The sequence below is a fragment of the Taurulus bubalis genome (genome assembly GCF_910589615.1).
Source record: "Taurulus bubalis genome assembly, chromosome: 15".
NCBI lineage: Eukaryota > Metazoa > Chordata > Actinopteri > Perciformes > Cottidae > Taurulus > Taurulus bubalis.
Genome location: NC_136603.1, coordinates 16,883,014 through 16,898,853, shown reverse-complemented (window position 1 = coordinate 16,898,853; position 15,840 = coordinate 16,883,014). Strand labels below are relative to the sequence as shown.

General features: G+C 41.6%; 3 protein-coding genes across 5 annotated transcripts; 2 read left to right on the top strand and 1 right to left on the bottom strand.

Annotated features, from left to right (window-relative positions):
* Positions 1 to 222: 222 nt before the first annotated feature.
* On the top strand, positions 223 to 2,576 carry LOC306747828 (uncharacterized protein; the record flags this gene model as incomplete). The annotated part of the gene is made up of 7 exons (XM_079230928.1): positions 223 to 336; positions 462 to 511; positions 1,436 to 1,518; positions 1,629 to 1,651; positions 2,194 to 2,267; positions 2,361 to 2,449; positions 2,565 to 2,576. Coding segments are annotated over exons 1-7 (333 nt in total). The 5' UTR covers positions 223 to 334.
* A 728-nt stretch (positions 2,577 to 3,304) lies between these two features.
* Positions 3,305 to 7,454, top strand: LOC306747555 (uncharacterized protein). Its single transcript, XM_079230612.1, has 6 exons — positions 3,305 to 3,399; positions 3,491 to 3,558; positions 3,826 to 3,961; positions 5,444 to 5,692; positions 5,788 to 5,859; positions 6,360 to 7,454. Exons 3-6 carry the CDS (start codon positions 3,931 to 3,933, stop codon positions 6,455 to 6,457), a joined length of 450 nt encoding a protein of 149 aa, XP_079086738.1. The 5' UTR covers positions 3,305 to 3,399; positions 3,491 to 3,558; positions 3,826 to 3,930; the 3' UTR covers positions 6,458 to 7,454.
* A 336-nt stretch (positions 7,455 to 7,790) lies between these two features.
* LOC306747573 (RCC1 and BTB domain-containing protein 1-like) lies at positions 7,791 to 15,310 on the bottom strand (the record flags this gene model as incomplete). 3 transcript variants are annotated; one of them, XM_079230632.1, is made up of 11 exons in its annotated part: positions 7,791 to 9,239; positions 10,504 to 10,634; positions 10,737 to 10,888; positions 10,996 to 11,173; positions 11,790 to 11,980; positions 12,074 to 12,216; positions 12,992 to 13,099; positions 13,186 to 13,344; positions 13,944 to 14,110; positions 14,196 to 14,346; positions 15,185 to 15,310. In XM_079230632.1, 11 exons carry the CDS (start codon positions 15,308 to 15,310, stop codon positions 9,099 to 9,101), a joined length of 1,647 nt encoding a protein of 548 aa, XP_079086758.1. In that variant the 3' UTR covers positions 7,791 to 9,098. The 3 variants fall into 3 exon arrangements, with proteins under 3 accessions (XP_079086758.1, XP_079086759.1, XP_079086760.1); XM_079230633.1 differs by having other exon boundaries at positions 10,969 to 11,122; XM_079230634.1 differs by having other exon boundaries at positions 10,996 to 11,122.
* Positions 15,311 to 15,840: the final 530 nt, after the last annotated feature.

Here is a 15,840-nt window from a genome sequence, read left to right as displayed (position 1 = left end):
AAGTAGCAGGAGGAAGTATTAATGCACATTTTGCACCTGAGGGAGTTTTTATGGCAGCCGGATAGTGTATGTTTGGCTCAAGATAAGTACATTCTGTCAACCCAAATATCATCACAAGATTACTAAGTCTCGTGATGATATTTGGGTTGACAGAATTTTTTTCTTTCTTAGTCATTTAGTTATTTGTTAAAATCTCAAAAGACATTGGTTAGAGTCTGGCACAAAACCGTGTTTAGCAAGTAATGATATCCATTTTTTCCACGAGGTGTATTGCCTTGCCTGTGAGAAAACAGAAGGAAATATCAGCGTGGACAGTTTGTCCCATAGCATTGTCATGTAAGTATGTTCTCACTTTGCAAACATTTCTTTATCAGCCTGTAACTAAACATCTGTATGTTTCTAATCTGCTCCTAACATCAATATCTGACCCCGTGGTAACAACCGGGCATGTGTGTTTTTAGGTTGTATTGTCACCAACATGCTCCTGCGTCACATCAGAACAACACCAACGGTAAGGCCTGATCCGAGCGCACGTTGTTTTACTTCCTGCTATTACAGGTTAAAATAGAAACCTGTGCTTAAACTGTGCATTCAAATGTTTCACACACAAACCCGCGACTCAAAAAGATGTTCTCACATGAATTTGTTTTTCATTTCATTCATTAAAAATAAATATCCATAGACAACTTTATTTAAAACCATCAATATACTTATTTGTAGCTTAATAGCCAAATATACGGTTCAATTATGAATAAATTACTTCATAATATATTGTCGTAATTAAAATTATATTTTTCAAATGAAGCTTTGATTGTCTGTAATCACATTTTGTTTATGACATTTCCGTAAATCATGTTTATGAGTAAATGTAATTTGTTAAATACAGATGAACAGAATGAATCGATTCACAGAAGAAGAAGAAAAGCTGTGCAGCATTCAAGTATTGATTAAGAATTGGAAATGTCAAAGTTAGGAATGAAGCTTCGAACTATTCGCGTACAGCCAGAATGCAATTAGGAAATAAAGTACCCTCATTTGTTGACTTATCCCACTTAAAGACACCAATAATTAACTCTCATCTTGGGATGATGAATCTTCCTCCCGTTTCCTTCTTTTCCATCTGGTCTGTTATTATTTCTTTCACATAAACTTACTATAAACCACATCTGTTGTACCCGAGTATCACAGTCTATATCACAGAGGACACCACAGGCTTATTTCATCTAACGCCTCTTTTTATTTATCATCATCATTTCAGCCTTCCACACTTTTTCTTCGGGAGCCATGTGTCTCTAACAACAATTTATAACAACTGGGTTATGAACAATATTACCCTTGTCAAGAATGCTACGTTTACTTTGCGTGTGCACTCATTCTGTGCGCAAAAAATACCGTTTTCAAGGTGAATGAGGCCCATTGTCGTTCTTCTTCACAGGAAATTCGACGAAAGCCAGACGACTCTCCGAGTGCAGCAGTGACTCCAACTCATGCATCAGCGTGACGCCGCCATCTTCCAAGGTATGAATATTGTTCATAGTCACATGAAATATAGCTTTCAGTGCTATTTCTTTCTTTTTATCAGAATGATTCAGTGATTTAAAATCTTTTTGTTTTTGCTTTTGAAACAGAGAAAGTTGAAATTCAAACACAAGTAAGTGTGATCATTTGCATGCTTGACTTCCTCCAGATTGATCACCTTGTACCTTCTGTTTGCAAATTCAAAACTGTTCTTGCACGGATAAAGTTTTAGTAATGGCCGCATTGGAAAGGAAACAAAGAATCCTGCACCATCTTGAACTCTGTTGGTCCTCAGACATTTATCATCCACGGTACATATATACAAACAGCACCATACATATAGAGGTTATAGGCTCTTATCTACGCACATAATCATACAAACATTAGATAGAAAGTCTTGCTCTCAGGCGAGTGAGAGCCTGAAGCCTTTATGTGCTTGCTGCAATGTGACTTCATGACCTTTGCCCAATGAAGGTCGGAGGAATAAAGTGAGTACAAGTGACGGACCGTGTGCAGGATACTTTCTTTCCAAAGAACCTCATACCTTGACTGTTTTTCTTTTCAATTGCATCCTTGCTGTAGTTGAAAGCAGCCCCATGACTTTCTGCTTTCCATAAAGTGTTTATTCAGTACAACAGATACAATAGTTATGAATGTCTGACCTCTCTGTCACAGACGGGAAGGGAACACCCCCAAGCGTAAAGTCTGGAATTTGATCGAGGATCCAACAGATGACTCTTCAAATTCAGGTTAACGCACTTCCATTCATGAGAGAATGTAACATACGTAGTACTCTTGTTTGAAGCGGTGACCTGATTTATTCCATTTCTCTTCTGCTCCAGATCGGAGTGATTCTGAGCCAGAAAGAGCAATATTTGCCCCTGTAGAGACGGATTTCGACGAAAGTGCAAACTCGGTTCCAGAGGCCGAAGTAAGTCTAATCTTTGCCGTTTCATCAGTAACGTCACCATGAGAGGCTGAAGATGTTCAATGATCTGACAATAATTGTTCTTCTCTTTAATTTCCCTCCTCCTCTTTCTTGGCAGTTGATCAGGTGAGATCAAACCTTTGTGAACTGAAATTATGAATTGCGTTTACATTTTACATTGTGTGACCTTATTGAAGTTGATACATCAGTTTTTTGTGTGTGTTGAGTCATTTCTGTGGTATGTTTTCTAGTTCGTAGAAACAGCGGTGCAATACTCTCTGATATGCTGAGGACAGTTTTGAGATACATTGCAAAGGAAAAACTGCATTTATTTGACAGCTGTAGCTACTGGTGACTTTGCAGCTCAAATATGACGGATAGTTGAATAGCTATAAATTAAAAGTTGAAATGAGTTCCCTTCAGCACCATGCGGCTCAGAGGTTAATAAATAATCTAACATAGAATAATGTAACACGGACTGCCAGTAAGTACTTCAGAACAAAGACTGTAATCTAGTGCGGTATGATGTCATTCAAGCCTCGCCTAACACAGCTAACTGCCTCAGTGCCGGGCTGCCCACATGCCAGCCATTTGGCCGATTATTGACTTACCTTTTTATGGATTTAAATATGACCCTGAAAAACACATCCAAGTCGCTGTTTTCAGATTATTATTTTTTTCTCCATTTATTTCATAATCTACTGCACATCATAGTTACAGTCCTTCATTTACATTAAAATTAAATCCCAGTTAACAGTTAACACCGCTACAGTGCAGCCAACAACTATTACAAATTAAATAACAGTTTTCATATCAGGAGTGTGTTACTGGATTGCATTCAGATGTTCTGTTTCTCTTTTTTGTGGTTATTCAGTGTAAAAATAACAGTTTTTTTAAAATAATTGTTCGATGATGTCATCCACACAGCAAGAGTCCCACTGGGTCCACTTCAGGTACAGTAGGCTGTCACTGCACATGCTGCGTTTATGTAATAATATGTGACCAACATACAAACAGTTGGCTGACTCTTGCTGTCTTCTCTAGGAAATCCAGTGGGAGACGGGAGCGTCCATGGAAATGATGAAGATGGAGATGAAACATTCAAGCATTCAGTGAGTTGTTACGTACTGTATTGCCTGCGACGTGTATGTTTTTTTTTTTCTCTCAACTGTAAAGTCTCAACTTGTCCTTAGACTCCATTGAACACTTGAGCAGTTCTTCTCATTTAGTCCTGAAGATCTTAACTCAAAGCTTCTTGAAGCTACTTTGAAATGATCTGCCTCAGAGGGATATTTAATCCCAGATTCTCAAGATCTGTATCGTCACTAGCAGAGCAGCATTAACTCACCTGACATGAAATATTGTTTGCTTCCTCTCAGGATGCTGAGTCAGAGAGTCTGCTGTTTCCTGTGTCTCGGTCACCTTCAGCCACGACGGCTGGCGTCTCAAACGGGACTCGGTCACCCTGTGTGGTTTTGTTCAAGATGGAGGCAGCGGCACAGCGATCAGACCAAGGTACAGTTTACTCTCCTCACTGTCTGTTTCGCTCAGACGATAAGAGGAACTTTAGTGTGTCAGGAAATTGAAACATTACATTCAAATTCAGTATATAATTATAATCAAGACTTTATATAATGATTGTGGTTATGCAGTGCGTGTATGTTCTAATTCTTAGCAACAGTACCATGTGTGTAGTAACAAGTGAATAGCTTCATGTATGGAAGATGAGAACTGAGAGGCTTTTAGTTCATTTTTAAAATGCTGTTATCTTGAGATCATGAGTTTATTATCATGTTACTTCGAGAAAACGAGCTTCATTATCTCGAGATAACGAAGCTCGTTTCCGCATATTACTTAGAGAAATTATTGGATCTTGGTTAGTCTGAAGCAGAGCTGTCAGGCTCCTGTTCACATGCAGCAGCTTCTTTCCTTTTTTATACAACTAGAATGACTTGCTTATCTCATTATCTTGAGAAATTGGCAGAAAATGTAGTTTTCTCGAGGAATCTCCATTAATTAACCCGTTATCATGAGAAACGAGCTTTGTTATCTCAAGAAAATGAAATAATTAACTCATGATCTCGAGATAACAGCTTTAAAATATAATAATTGCCAGCATGGCTGTTCTCAGAGCACTGATCCCTGTTGGACCTGGTTCTTCCTTTGGGCCACAGGCTCCACTGGGTTGGCCAGTATGGCTGGAATAAATGGCACCTTAATAAAGATTTTGCTCAAACAAATGTTCTCGGTGTAGGATGGATTTTAATTACCACCTTCAGTGAAACACGCTGCAGCGAGGCCAATAACATGGTTATTATGTTGATGGCAGCTCTTCCCTTGGAAAAATAACTCAACTTATAATGCAGAGATGTTTTTCTGGGATTTAAATTACAGGAGGACCAACAAGCTCTCTGATGAACAGTGGTTTGTAATGATTATTATTATGGTGCGGGTGAAAAATTACCAACATACACACATCCAGACAGAATTCAAATAATTTACCAGCTCAGGTTATCAATCTTTCCCTCGAGAAATGAATCATAGTCGGAATGGAGCTTCTTTCTACATTTTCACCATTTTCCAGCCAGCCATTGTTGGTATGAACATATTATAATATATTGTGCATGATTACTGGCCAAGTTTTACAATAATGTACAAACAGAATTTGGCAGTGCACACATTTGTAAACACAAATAAAATCTATGTACACGTCTTGCTTTTAAGTGTACATACTTTGCCAAGTTTTACAAAGCAGACATCCAAATGTTTAAGGTTAGCCATTCACATTACATATATTTATTTAAATAACATATGTAAGAAATGTACTGCTGTAGTGCTGCTCCAGGTCAAAGTGGTTGAATATGGCCTTTGATATGAATAATATTTGGGAAACGGTATGCTGTTGTCGAATGAAGTTTGCAAAAACCAAACAGGAGTTATGTCACTCACTATCTCAGCTGTGATAACACATGTAGTAACTTTTTCAATTTTTTTCAGACTCCAGTCCTGATCAGAGTCCCGCTGCTGTCCCGCCTCTCTCTCTTACCCGCTCACCTCCATGCACCAGCTTGGCGGCCCCTCCCCCTCCTTTGGCTCCTCCCTCAAACCGAGAGCCCGGCTTCCAGTCCTCCAGCTTCTGGAAAAGCTGCAACGCGGCAGGGTGCACACAGGCCCTCTTCACTGGTTTCATTGATGAGATGAACGCCATCTACAGCAGAATTCAGTCAGACCGGGCCAGCCAGGAGGGTGAGGGCCGATACGAGATCCCCACGAGTTACTGGGACAGCACCTCTGTCTCGCCCTTATTGCTGTTATAAAAGCTCTCGCTCTTCTTTCCACAGACTATGATCACGCACTCACAGTGATGACTGCTTCTGGGAAACTGGCAGAGCTTGTGGCCAAGCAGCAGGAAGGTGAAGTAAACCAGTGTTTCCCACTGGAGTTTGTGAGATTGTGGTCATACCCTCTGGAGTGGGTCTGATGGGTCCTACGACTAACTTTGGTCTAAAGCAGTGGTGGAATATAGACAATTACATTTAGGCTACTCGAGGCGATTGCATAGATATTCTGTGCATCTGTTACATTTAGCTTCTTTCCAGCAACATCCTAATTGGAAGCATGGTCTTCTGTCTTGGCTACAACTTCATGTTGCAAGGATTTTGAGTTTGTCCACAATCTGTATACTAAAGAAAATCCCCAATCCTCGGCTTCGACCTTTCCTCCATTCATCCGTCTGCCACAGCTCGTTGTAGAGGATGAGGTGACTCCTCTCTGCCACTGCACTATACCGCTACTATGACTTTTTATGGCATTTTAATAGCACACTATACTTTGACTTTTTATGGAATACTTTACAATAACGATAATTTACGAAAATGATGCATTCTAAAAGGACAACATATTGTTTCCACAGAGTTACAAAGGAAACAAACGGAGCTGCTGAAGGCCACAGCCGCCATGAAGGAGGTCGTCTCAGCACTGAAGGCATGCGTCCATCAGCAGATACTGTGAGAGCGTGGATCAGTGTTTAGCGAGAACCCTTAATATTTAAGTGGAAAATGATGAATGTGGAAATGGAAAACCGCACCAATACACGGCACTGTTCATTCAAAATGCACCGAAAGAGTTAAAATGTTGAATTTCTACAATGTGATCCTGATGTTTGGGTGTCGAGTTGTAAACGGTACCTTTCTATTTAGAAAAAACGTCACAGCGGTTTCGTTTAAAAACCTGTACTGAAGGATTTTATAAGGTATAATTATGTCTTGAAAAAGCTCCACATTCAATACTGATCTGAACCAAGATGTGGAAATTGTTAAACAATAACTGTTAAAATATTTTTGTACTTTGGTTTGTTCCCTTTATGATGTTGTGCCAGGATTTCTTCAAGTACTTTTAAGATATTTTATTGTAGCTCTACAGTAGAAGAACCCACTGTGTTTGATTGCATGTGTGAATGTCGGAAAGTAGGTGAAGTTGGGCCAGAAATTGAACAAATGTTGGAGTTTTCATCTCAGTGCAGGTCCTTCCCCCTCAAACAGAGTACATACAGTAACTTCTTGTTGTTAAATCAAGACTCAAACAAGTTTACTGTGAACCAAAGGACAGAAGAGCAGAAATAATGCAGCAAGTTTACAAGTATTTGCAAAGTCCAGGAATCTGTTTACATTATTGTTCAAAAGAGGAATTCATGTTTAGTCTTCTTGTTCAGGAATTACATTTTTATAACTGTTAGTTTTAAGTTGTTTGTTTAATTAAAACATGTTGACGTAAAGTTTTTCATCTCCTTGAACCTTTTTTCTAAGACTTGCTCAATTCCATATATTTCAGTAAAATAAGTCTTGCCCCTCATCCAGTGCAATGATCCAGTCTTTGAACTACTCCAACCAGTTATTGACGTAGCCCTCTGTGCATAACCAGTAAAGCTGTCGATTTATTTATTGAAAGATATTTTTGTTGACGAAAGATTGTAACAAACCACTTTTAAACAGGTCTCAGTGCTAAAGAACTATCGACACCGAACAGCAGCTAGAAAGATATTCAAACTTAGATTTCTTTAAAATAAAACACACAGAACGACATCTGTAGCCAAGATGCAAAGCCAACTGTCCCAGATGTGTTAGTAAAAGTGCTTCTCAAGAGACGGAGCCTCAAGCGGACCACTGGAGGATCGCCAGCAGATCGCTTTGCCGGGGGCACAACTCACAATGCCACTGCTCGTGCCGTCTAAAAATTCAGTTTGATGATGAAACAAAAATCATTTTGTGGCGGCGGACTCATGATTTGCATCTCGCAGTTTATTGATGCACAAACAAGTTCTGTTTATTGTGTTGATCACCTGTTGAACTCTTATTCTTGACTTATTATAGTTATTACTACGATGCATGAACATTCCTGTCTTTTCCAATTCCGTTAATTGCAATATGTATTTATGTTATACTTAAAAAAACTTGTTTACAGAAAACACAAATGTATTTTTATTCATTTTCTTGCAGAGGTCACAAAAGTTTACTGGCAATTCACAATGCTCAATCAATCAATAGACATGATTGATTTTGATGTAAAAATGTCCTGCATAGAAATTTTGAAAATATATTCTTCAAAATGCTCACAGCAGCAGTGCAGATGTCACTTAACAACTTTATGAATGCTAACACTATAAAATATTGTTTTCAACATACATTAAATGTCAAATGGATGAAAAAGTATCCACGAAATAACCTCCGTCCAGTGTAAGCTTCTGAAGGCCACGCCTTCCTGTAAACTCACTTTAATGGCTGCATACATTTATTTTCCGCTGGCAATTGTAGGTGAATTGTTTTGAGCAATAGAAATAGACAAATTAAAGAAGCTTTTTTTCCATGGCATAATAGCTGCACAAAATAGCATTTTCCAACCTATAGAATCCATAAAGCTACTGTAGCGCGCAGGCGATCCTCTTCACATCTGGGACCGTTACAGACTGAATCGGAATGTAACCCGAGTTCCCTCTCTTTGGGTTGTCTTACAACCTAGACAGAGAGCACACCTCAGCCACTTGGCTTAATAAACACTGACTGGAGTTTGACCTAAACAGACTTCATAAAAGGCGTGAATCTGTATTCTTTATATGTCAGTCTCCAGTCTTCAAAATCTATCCTGACATCTAAAAGTGCAAAAACAGCCTCAAACCTCAACCGGAAAATCAGGATTCCAGATGGCACATCTGAGCTGGGATGCAGCCGTCTAGTACAGAATCATATTTCAAGCAAGTGCAAATACTAAAGAAGTAACTTGGCTAGTTAAACAGAATAATAGAAAACTATACGACTGGCGAGAATCTTTCAAGTTAATAGACACACGTTGATCAAAAGCTAAGTCCTGCTCTACACGTCGTGTGTAAATGAAAAGGCAGTGAGGCACTGTGGCAAAAAACACTCTAACTGAACTGTAGAACCTCAGCTCAGCCTTGTTTCAATCTGTACAGCCTGAACTAAACACACTGCATTCTAGTCTGGAATGAGGTTAATAACAGCAATGAGTTGATGGTGCTAATCTTAAGACATAAAGTTTGAGTAACCGACTGTCGGTGAAGGTTGTTGTGACCGAGTCCTTTGGGAAATCACTCCGCAGCATCTTCTGCGTCCGCGTCTATAAGGACTTGAGGTCAGAGTCAGTTCTTGAAGGCTCCGCAGCGGCTGGCTCGACATATGAAATCTTTGAGCAGGTCGCCGTCGATCTGCCAGAAAGCGGCGGTCTGGGTCACTTCAGTCAGGTGGTTCACGCAGAACTTAAAGCAGAACTCTTCCAGGTCCTGAATGTCAAAGGTAAGAGCAGAAATTAGAAAATAAAAAGAGCTTTTTTTTGGGTCTCATGTTCTTCAAGAAATGAACGAGATACTTGGAATAACTCAGGAGCCGGTTTTCTGACCAGAGCAAGTAGCTCTGGCCGTTTGGTCTTTGCCTGCCGCTGTGGTATGTTGGTGCCACAATGAGTGAGCGTCTAGAATGCATCTCCTACTTCACATATGGGCCTGTGCTTGAAGGATCACAATTCACAATTCATCAAGCGTGTCCAAAAACAATAGCCAGCTGCCCTTTTGTCCACTGAAACTAGTGTGTTTCTCCTCCTGAATGCACTTCCAATGCAAATGATGGGGGACAAAATCCACAGTCCTCGTTCTGTGCAAAAATACATTCTAAATTATATCGGAAGATAATATGAGGCTTCAGTTACCAGAGTTCAACAAATGAGGTGGACACCTTTCAAAGTTAGTCTTTTCAATATAAAATTGCTTATCGTTTTTCCCAGTTCTGCTGTTGAGCTGTGGTGGATGAATAGCAACATTAGTACTTACAAGACTGCAACTTGATGTATTAGTGTCACATAAACTAGGGGGGGGGGACCCCGGTGGAACCGGTCCTGCCTACTGTCATGGCCCTGCTGATGGAACCGGCCTGGAGCCGGTCCTGCCAGCTGCCATGGTCCTGCTTTCTCCTCCCACTGCCCCTGGGATGCCCCTCCTCTCTACCTCCTTCTGCTTAATGGGTCGTGGTTATCTGGATCATTGACCATGCATACTACTCATTATATGAAAAATTTCTGTCATATTCATTGAATGTGCTGTAACTCTGTTACGTTATTCATTCTGGCCACATGACATCTATTGCTTCTGTCCATCCGGGGAGAGGGATCCTCCTCTGTTGCTCTCCCTCAGGTTTCTTCCCCTTTTTTCCCTGTGAAAGGGTTTTTACTATCTGTATTAGGGGAGTTTTTCCTGATCCGATGTGAGGTCCCGGGACAGGGAAGTCATGTGTACAGATTGTAAAGCCCTCCGAGGCAAATTTGTATTTGTGATGTTGGGCTATATAAAATAAACTGAATTGAATTGAATTAAACTAAACTCTGGAATACATTTGTGCAGTGAACGAGGACAGGGGATCTTGTCTGTTTCAGTAACTAACTAACCTAAACGTGAGCCTATCCTGTAATGACGATAATTCAAATCGACAGTCCTGAATCTCTTCTTATTGAAATGCATACAGATGAAAGTTGGCAGACTGATGTTGAACTCTGACCTCTGCATCATAGCGCACAGCAGCAGACAGCAGGGAGAAGGCGTTTTCGGCGGTGATTCCCCTCTTTATGATATGCTGACACAGCCGTTTTAGGCGGTTCTCGCAGTACGACGTGGCCAGGTCCAGCAGCCCTGACGGAGCAGAGGCACAGGCGTTAACACTCGACGCCTCGGCGGCCAACTTACAAACAGAAGTCAGGAAAGATAAGGCTGTGACGCGTGTGTAGTTCTGACCAATAGCATCCTCGGGAGGCAACTCCACATTGTCTGTGTAAAGGAACTCTAGGAAGGAGCGGTACACTGGGTAGGAGAACTGGTCTATTTCAATCACCTCCTTCATGTCTTCATTCCAGTGAGACTGGAACATGGATCTGAAGTGTTCACACCTGCAAGACAGTTTGTTTTAGGACAGATAAAGATGTTGTTAAATTAAATTATTTATATTCTTTAGTTTCATAACTTAAACAGACAGCTGTGAGATGAAATCCCTGACCTTATTTTGAGAACTGCTTTGTGGACATAGATATATTTGCCGTCAATGCAGAACTTGAGGTCAGCTGTCTCTGGGTTGTCAAACTCTTTCTTCAGAGACTGAGCCACGGTCAAGAAGTCATCATGCTCTGCCCGGAGAAAACACACACACACACACGCACGCACGCACACACACAAAGCTCTGGTATTAAGAGCGCAAGAGAAACTAGCAGTGGTTTGAATCTGAAACAGGAAGGACCACAGATTCTCTCATCTTTTTAAATAAGGATTTATGATATAATAATGAATCATTTCCGTGTCAGTTAACAGTCAAAGAAATGTGTAATTTGGCACTAATTACGGTATACGTCAAATTGTCAATCGGTATACTGATATTTCATTATTCCATTTAAACAATCATTCCAATTAACTGCTGAGCAAAGTCAGGTCGGCTTAACTGGAGCAAAAATGTGCACAGATGCAAGTAATATTAAATATGTCTGAATTCCATTGAGCTGCTGCATCGTGCTTGCTGGCTCACTGCCACGGCCTGCTGGGACATTTGAATAGAACATCAGCTGTTTTCCTTCTATGACAAGTAAAAATGTCTCCTGTGAATGAATAACAAATAAATGGGGATTCAAATGGAGTTCTTTCAAGGACATTCCTCTGGAAAGGAACAACAACTGCTCTTCATGCTAGCTTTACAATACAGCCATCAGTAACAGAAACCTAATTTGTGGAATCAAACACGTGAAACCGTCGCTGCGGCCTTTTTAACGAGCGCATTATTGGGCACTGAGCCCTTTGTCTTACCCATGGAAAGAAGCCTCCACATGACGGAGGGGGTGCCGAAGCAGGCGAAGACGTCGTCGGTGCAGGTGAAGTGCGTGAGGTGCGGCAGTACGATAGACTGGCCCCGGCACTGACCCCACATGTACACCTGACCGCTCTGAGTCTTAGCGGCGGATGTGTGCGTGGAGTGACAGGCAGCAATCTCCACAATCCTGTCGACAGGAGCCAGAGGAGAGAGTTGGCAGCGTCGAAGACAACGAGGAGGCGGTTTGTTCTGCCGTATGTGAGGCGACGGCCTCGCTCACCTCTCCTTCTCAGTCATGATCTGGACCGGGCTCAGCTGGTTGCTTTTGTTGCCGGTGCCCAGTTGTCCGTATGTGTTGGCGCCCCACGTGTATAGCAACCCCTCGTCTGTGAGTGCCAGGGCGTGGGCATAGCCTGAGACGATCTGGAGGGGGCGGGGGGGAATACTTTAGATGCAAGACCAACAATTCTAACATGCCCAAATTCAACACACAAAATGTTTTGTACTCGACTCTGAATAATTGTCAATAACGTTGTCCGAACGTGTGCAGGCTTCGATTCATATTGTAAACTGAATATCTTTAACTCCTGGTTACACAAAAGAAGTTATCACTTTTGCATCAATAATATTCTGTTGATGTGATGGAGGAAGGGGAATTTGAAAACAGGTTTTATCTGTGCCCTTCTCACTTGTTTTAAAGGGGAGATAGCTCAGTCGAAAAAAGGTGACATCACATACGTGCGTTTGAGTGTTAAACAAAAAATGATCCAAGGACACATTTTTCTCAAAATGTAAAAAAATGACCAATTAAGCCACAATTCTAGTTTTTTTTAAACTAAATTTTGAAGTTCTTTAAGTCTGCATCAATTTAGAAACTTGGTTAAACACAGAAGAAGCTTCAGTTTGCATCGTGAAATGGCTTTTGAGTTGTATCCCCCAGCAGACTCTTGTCTTTCTTTCTCTGCAGGTATTTAAGCTGCAAACCTTTTGAATACTCACAAATGTGTATTCTAAAATAAAATGACATTAGTTGACGCATAAATAAAAATCTTGTAGCCACTCACACAACAATACACTGGATAGAACTGGAATGAAAATGTTCATGTGCGTTTTCAGAATACAACGATCATGCAAAGCATCAACTCTCTGAGTGAGTTGCACAAATATACATTTTTAAGGGGATTGCGTAATCTCACACCTGTTGCACGCATAACCCCTGCAGAGCTACGATGCGACAGGGAGTGAGCTGGTTCCCGTTATTTCCAAGTCCCAGCTGTCCGTTCCCATTGTAGCCCCAACCGTACACCTGCAGAGACGTGAAGAGAACGTGAGTGCCGTGGTGGCCGGCGCAGGACAACATGGCGTCTAGCGCTGCAGTATAAAATCAGCCACCTCTCCATTGTCCACTACTGCCAGAGACGAGGTCTGCCCACAGACGATACCGACGGCCACTTTGCTCTGCAGGCAGCTGGACACTCTGCGGGGAGTGGGCTGGTTCGCCGTGGAGCCGGAACCCACCTGACCACAGTTGTTGTAGCCCCATGCAAACACCTGGCAGACGGGAGGTCAAAGGTGAAGAGAAGAGTTAATCATCCCACATCTCATCTATTATAAGAGTAGACTGTTATGATGACGCAACAACAATTATTATTGTTACATGTACAGCAGCCAGGCTTCTTAATACTAAGAGGTGAACTACTTGTTGGAAGTATTTATGCAATGTGACACTAATAAATGTAGTTCATAATGATGTTATTAATATATTCTAACTGGAATTATAGCCTCGGCTGTACTGACTGTCTCAGATAAATTCACTAGAGAATAGTATGGTGTATTGCAGTCATATAAAAAATCACTGCAGCTACAAGGTGAAAAAAAAAACTTAATTTGGGGAAATATGTGTATTTTCTTTCTTGATTTATACCACCAATTCAAGAGCCTCTTTTTGCATAACAGCACATTACAGTATAAGTAGTAGTTTGAAGCACAATAGTGTCCTCAAAGCTGAGCTTGTTTTATAAGTTTTCAGCTCAAGGGATCAGCTACTGCTGTGATTGGACTTAGTCCTTAGGGGGTCTGTATGACTAAGCACTGCCTTTGGCAAAAGCTGAATCACATGTCATTACAAAAGGTTTTGAACAGATTCTCACCTCTCCTGAGTCAGTCAGAGCCATTGAGTGGTGAGAGCCACAGGCCACCTCTGTGACCTTCTTGTTGAGCAGGTTGGCAGAGACGAGCACTGGAGCAACTCCTTGGTTGGTTGTCCCATTTCCTAGTTGGCTGTAACCATTATGACCCCAGGCGAATAGCTCTCCGTCTGAAACGAAACAAAAGATTAGTCATTCTGCAGCACTTTCTAAATCCATCTGTGGAAAGGGGGATTAGCGGTTGTGTGCAGCTACCCTCTGTGGCCAGCAGGATGTGGGGTCCGCTGCCGTAGCTCAGGCTCACCACCTTCCTCCCGCTCAGGAAGTCCAGCTTCTTGGGTACGATGCTGCTCTGGCTGTCCCCGGTTCCTAGACAGTTACTGCAGTTCAACCCGAACACATACACCTGGAGGGCGGAGAGGGGCGGGACAAAGGAGAGAACATGTAATGTGGATCAGTGGTAAGCAGGGCTAAGCAGAGACTCCTTCAACCGAGTAGGTAACAGGTCACATTCCAGACACACAAACATCAACACCAGTTGGCAGCACACACACTAGAACTACAGCATTGATGCGGGTGACAAGCGAGGCCAAGAGCACTGGCCTACAGTTTATTTTTCATTTTATATGAACATTATTCAAGGAAAGATTTAAAAAATATGGCTGCCAGAATGCACCATTTTTTTAAGCAAGAAGTTCCTGAATCCACACTATGTTTACTGAAATGCTTTTCTGCAGCCAACTCTTAAATCCGTATTGTTGAAGCTGCGTTACTTTTTTTGGCCACTTTGGGGGCAGAAAAACAAGCTGTAGTCAAAACGTTGACATATTTTTTCTTCATTAAAGTTGTTATGAAGTGTAACACATCAATTGCCGATCAATATCGGACACAGAGCAACATTATCATTTATTGGGAGTAAGTCTCTGGCGAACGGATGAAAGCAAGTCCAATATTCACTCTCCTTGAAGCTCTGCTGCTAAATGCTCCACTATGTTCACCAGCTTGTTTCTAACTTTGGCTAAGGGCTGGTAGTGGAGAGTGGGTTTTGCTTTAAACAGATGCTGGCTGTGGTTAGTAACAACAGTGATTTTAACCATCTAAAAACTAACAATGTGCTGAAGTCAATTACAGTAATATGAAGTAGTAATGTCAGACATGTAAAGCCCAAACGACGACCAGTGAAGAGCGGTGACTTCCCTCGCATGTTTACCTCCACAACCCTGTTTTCCCCTGTGACATCTCACCTCGTCGTCTTTGGTGATGTAGATGGCCTCATTGGCAGACGTTCCAAACACGCTAGCTTTTCGTATCATGGACAGCTCCTGGGACCCCATCAGGCTGAAAACGGGCCATTTGGCTACATCCACCATTGCGCGCTGGCTGGGGTTCTGAGGCGAGGGCTGGAGGGGTGAACCTCAATCCAAAGGCTGGGACAGGGGCAGGAGGAGCTGCCAGTGCTGCAGCTGCTGTGGTGAAAATGCACACAGGCAGGCAGGCAGCATCGAAGACACTTGTACACCCATATCAACATGAATTCAGTCAATGCAATTGTGCAACACAGAAATAGGAGTTGAGAAAAGAACATATATATTTGCAACAAGGTTTAACTTTGGAGAGAAAAAAAAGCATTGTATCGCAAAGTCACTCAAAGCATTATGTATTTTATTAAACTTGAAATACAAACAGGCTTCAAGCACACTTGCAGTGATGTTCAGGAATGGGATGGGCAAATGTCCATAAAGCAGGAAAATGTAGAGCATCATGCACAGAATACTGTTTTTATTAAATTGTGGAACTTGGAGCACCACCCATCGGGCTCAATATTAAGCTTTGTTTTGGGTTTTTACTTTTTACTTAAAGCTATGCAATTTAAGTGCAAAAAGCTTTAAGACCCCACTCA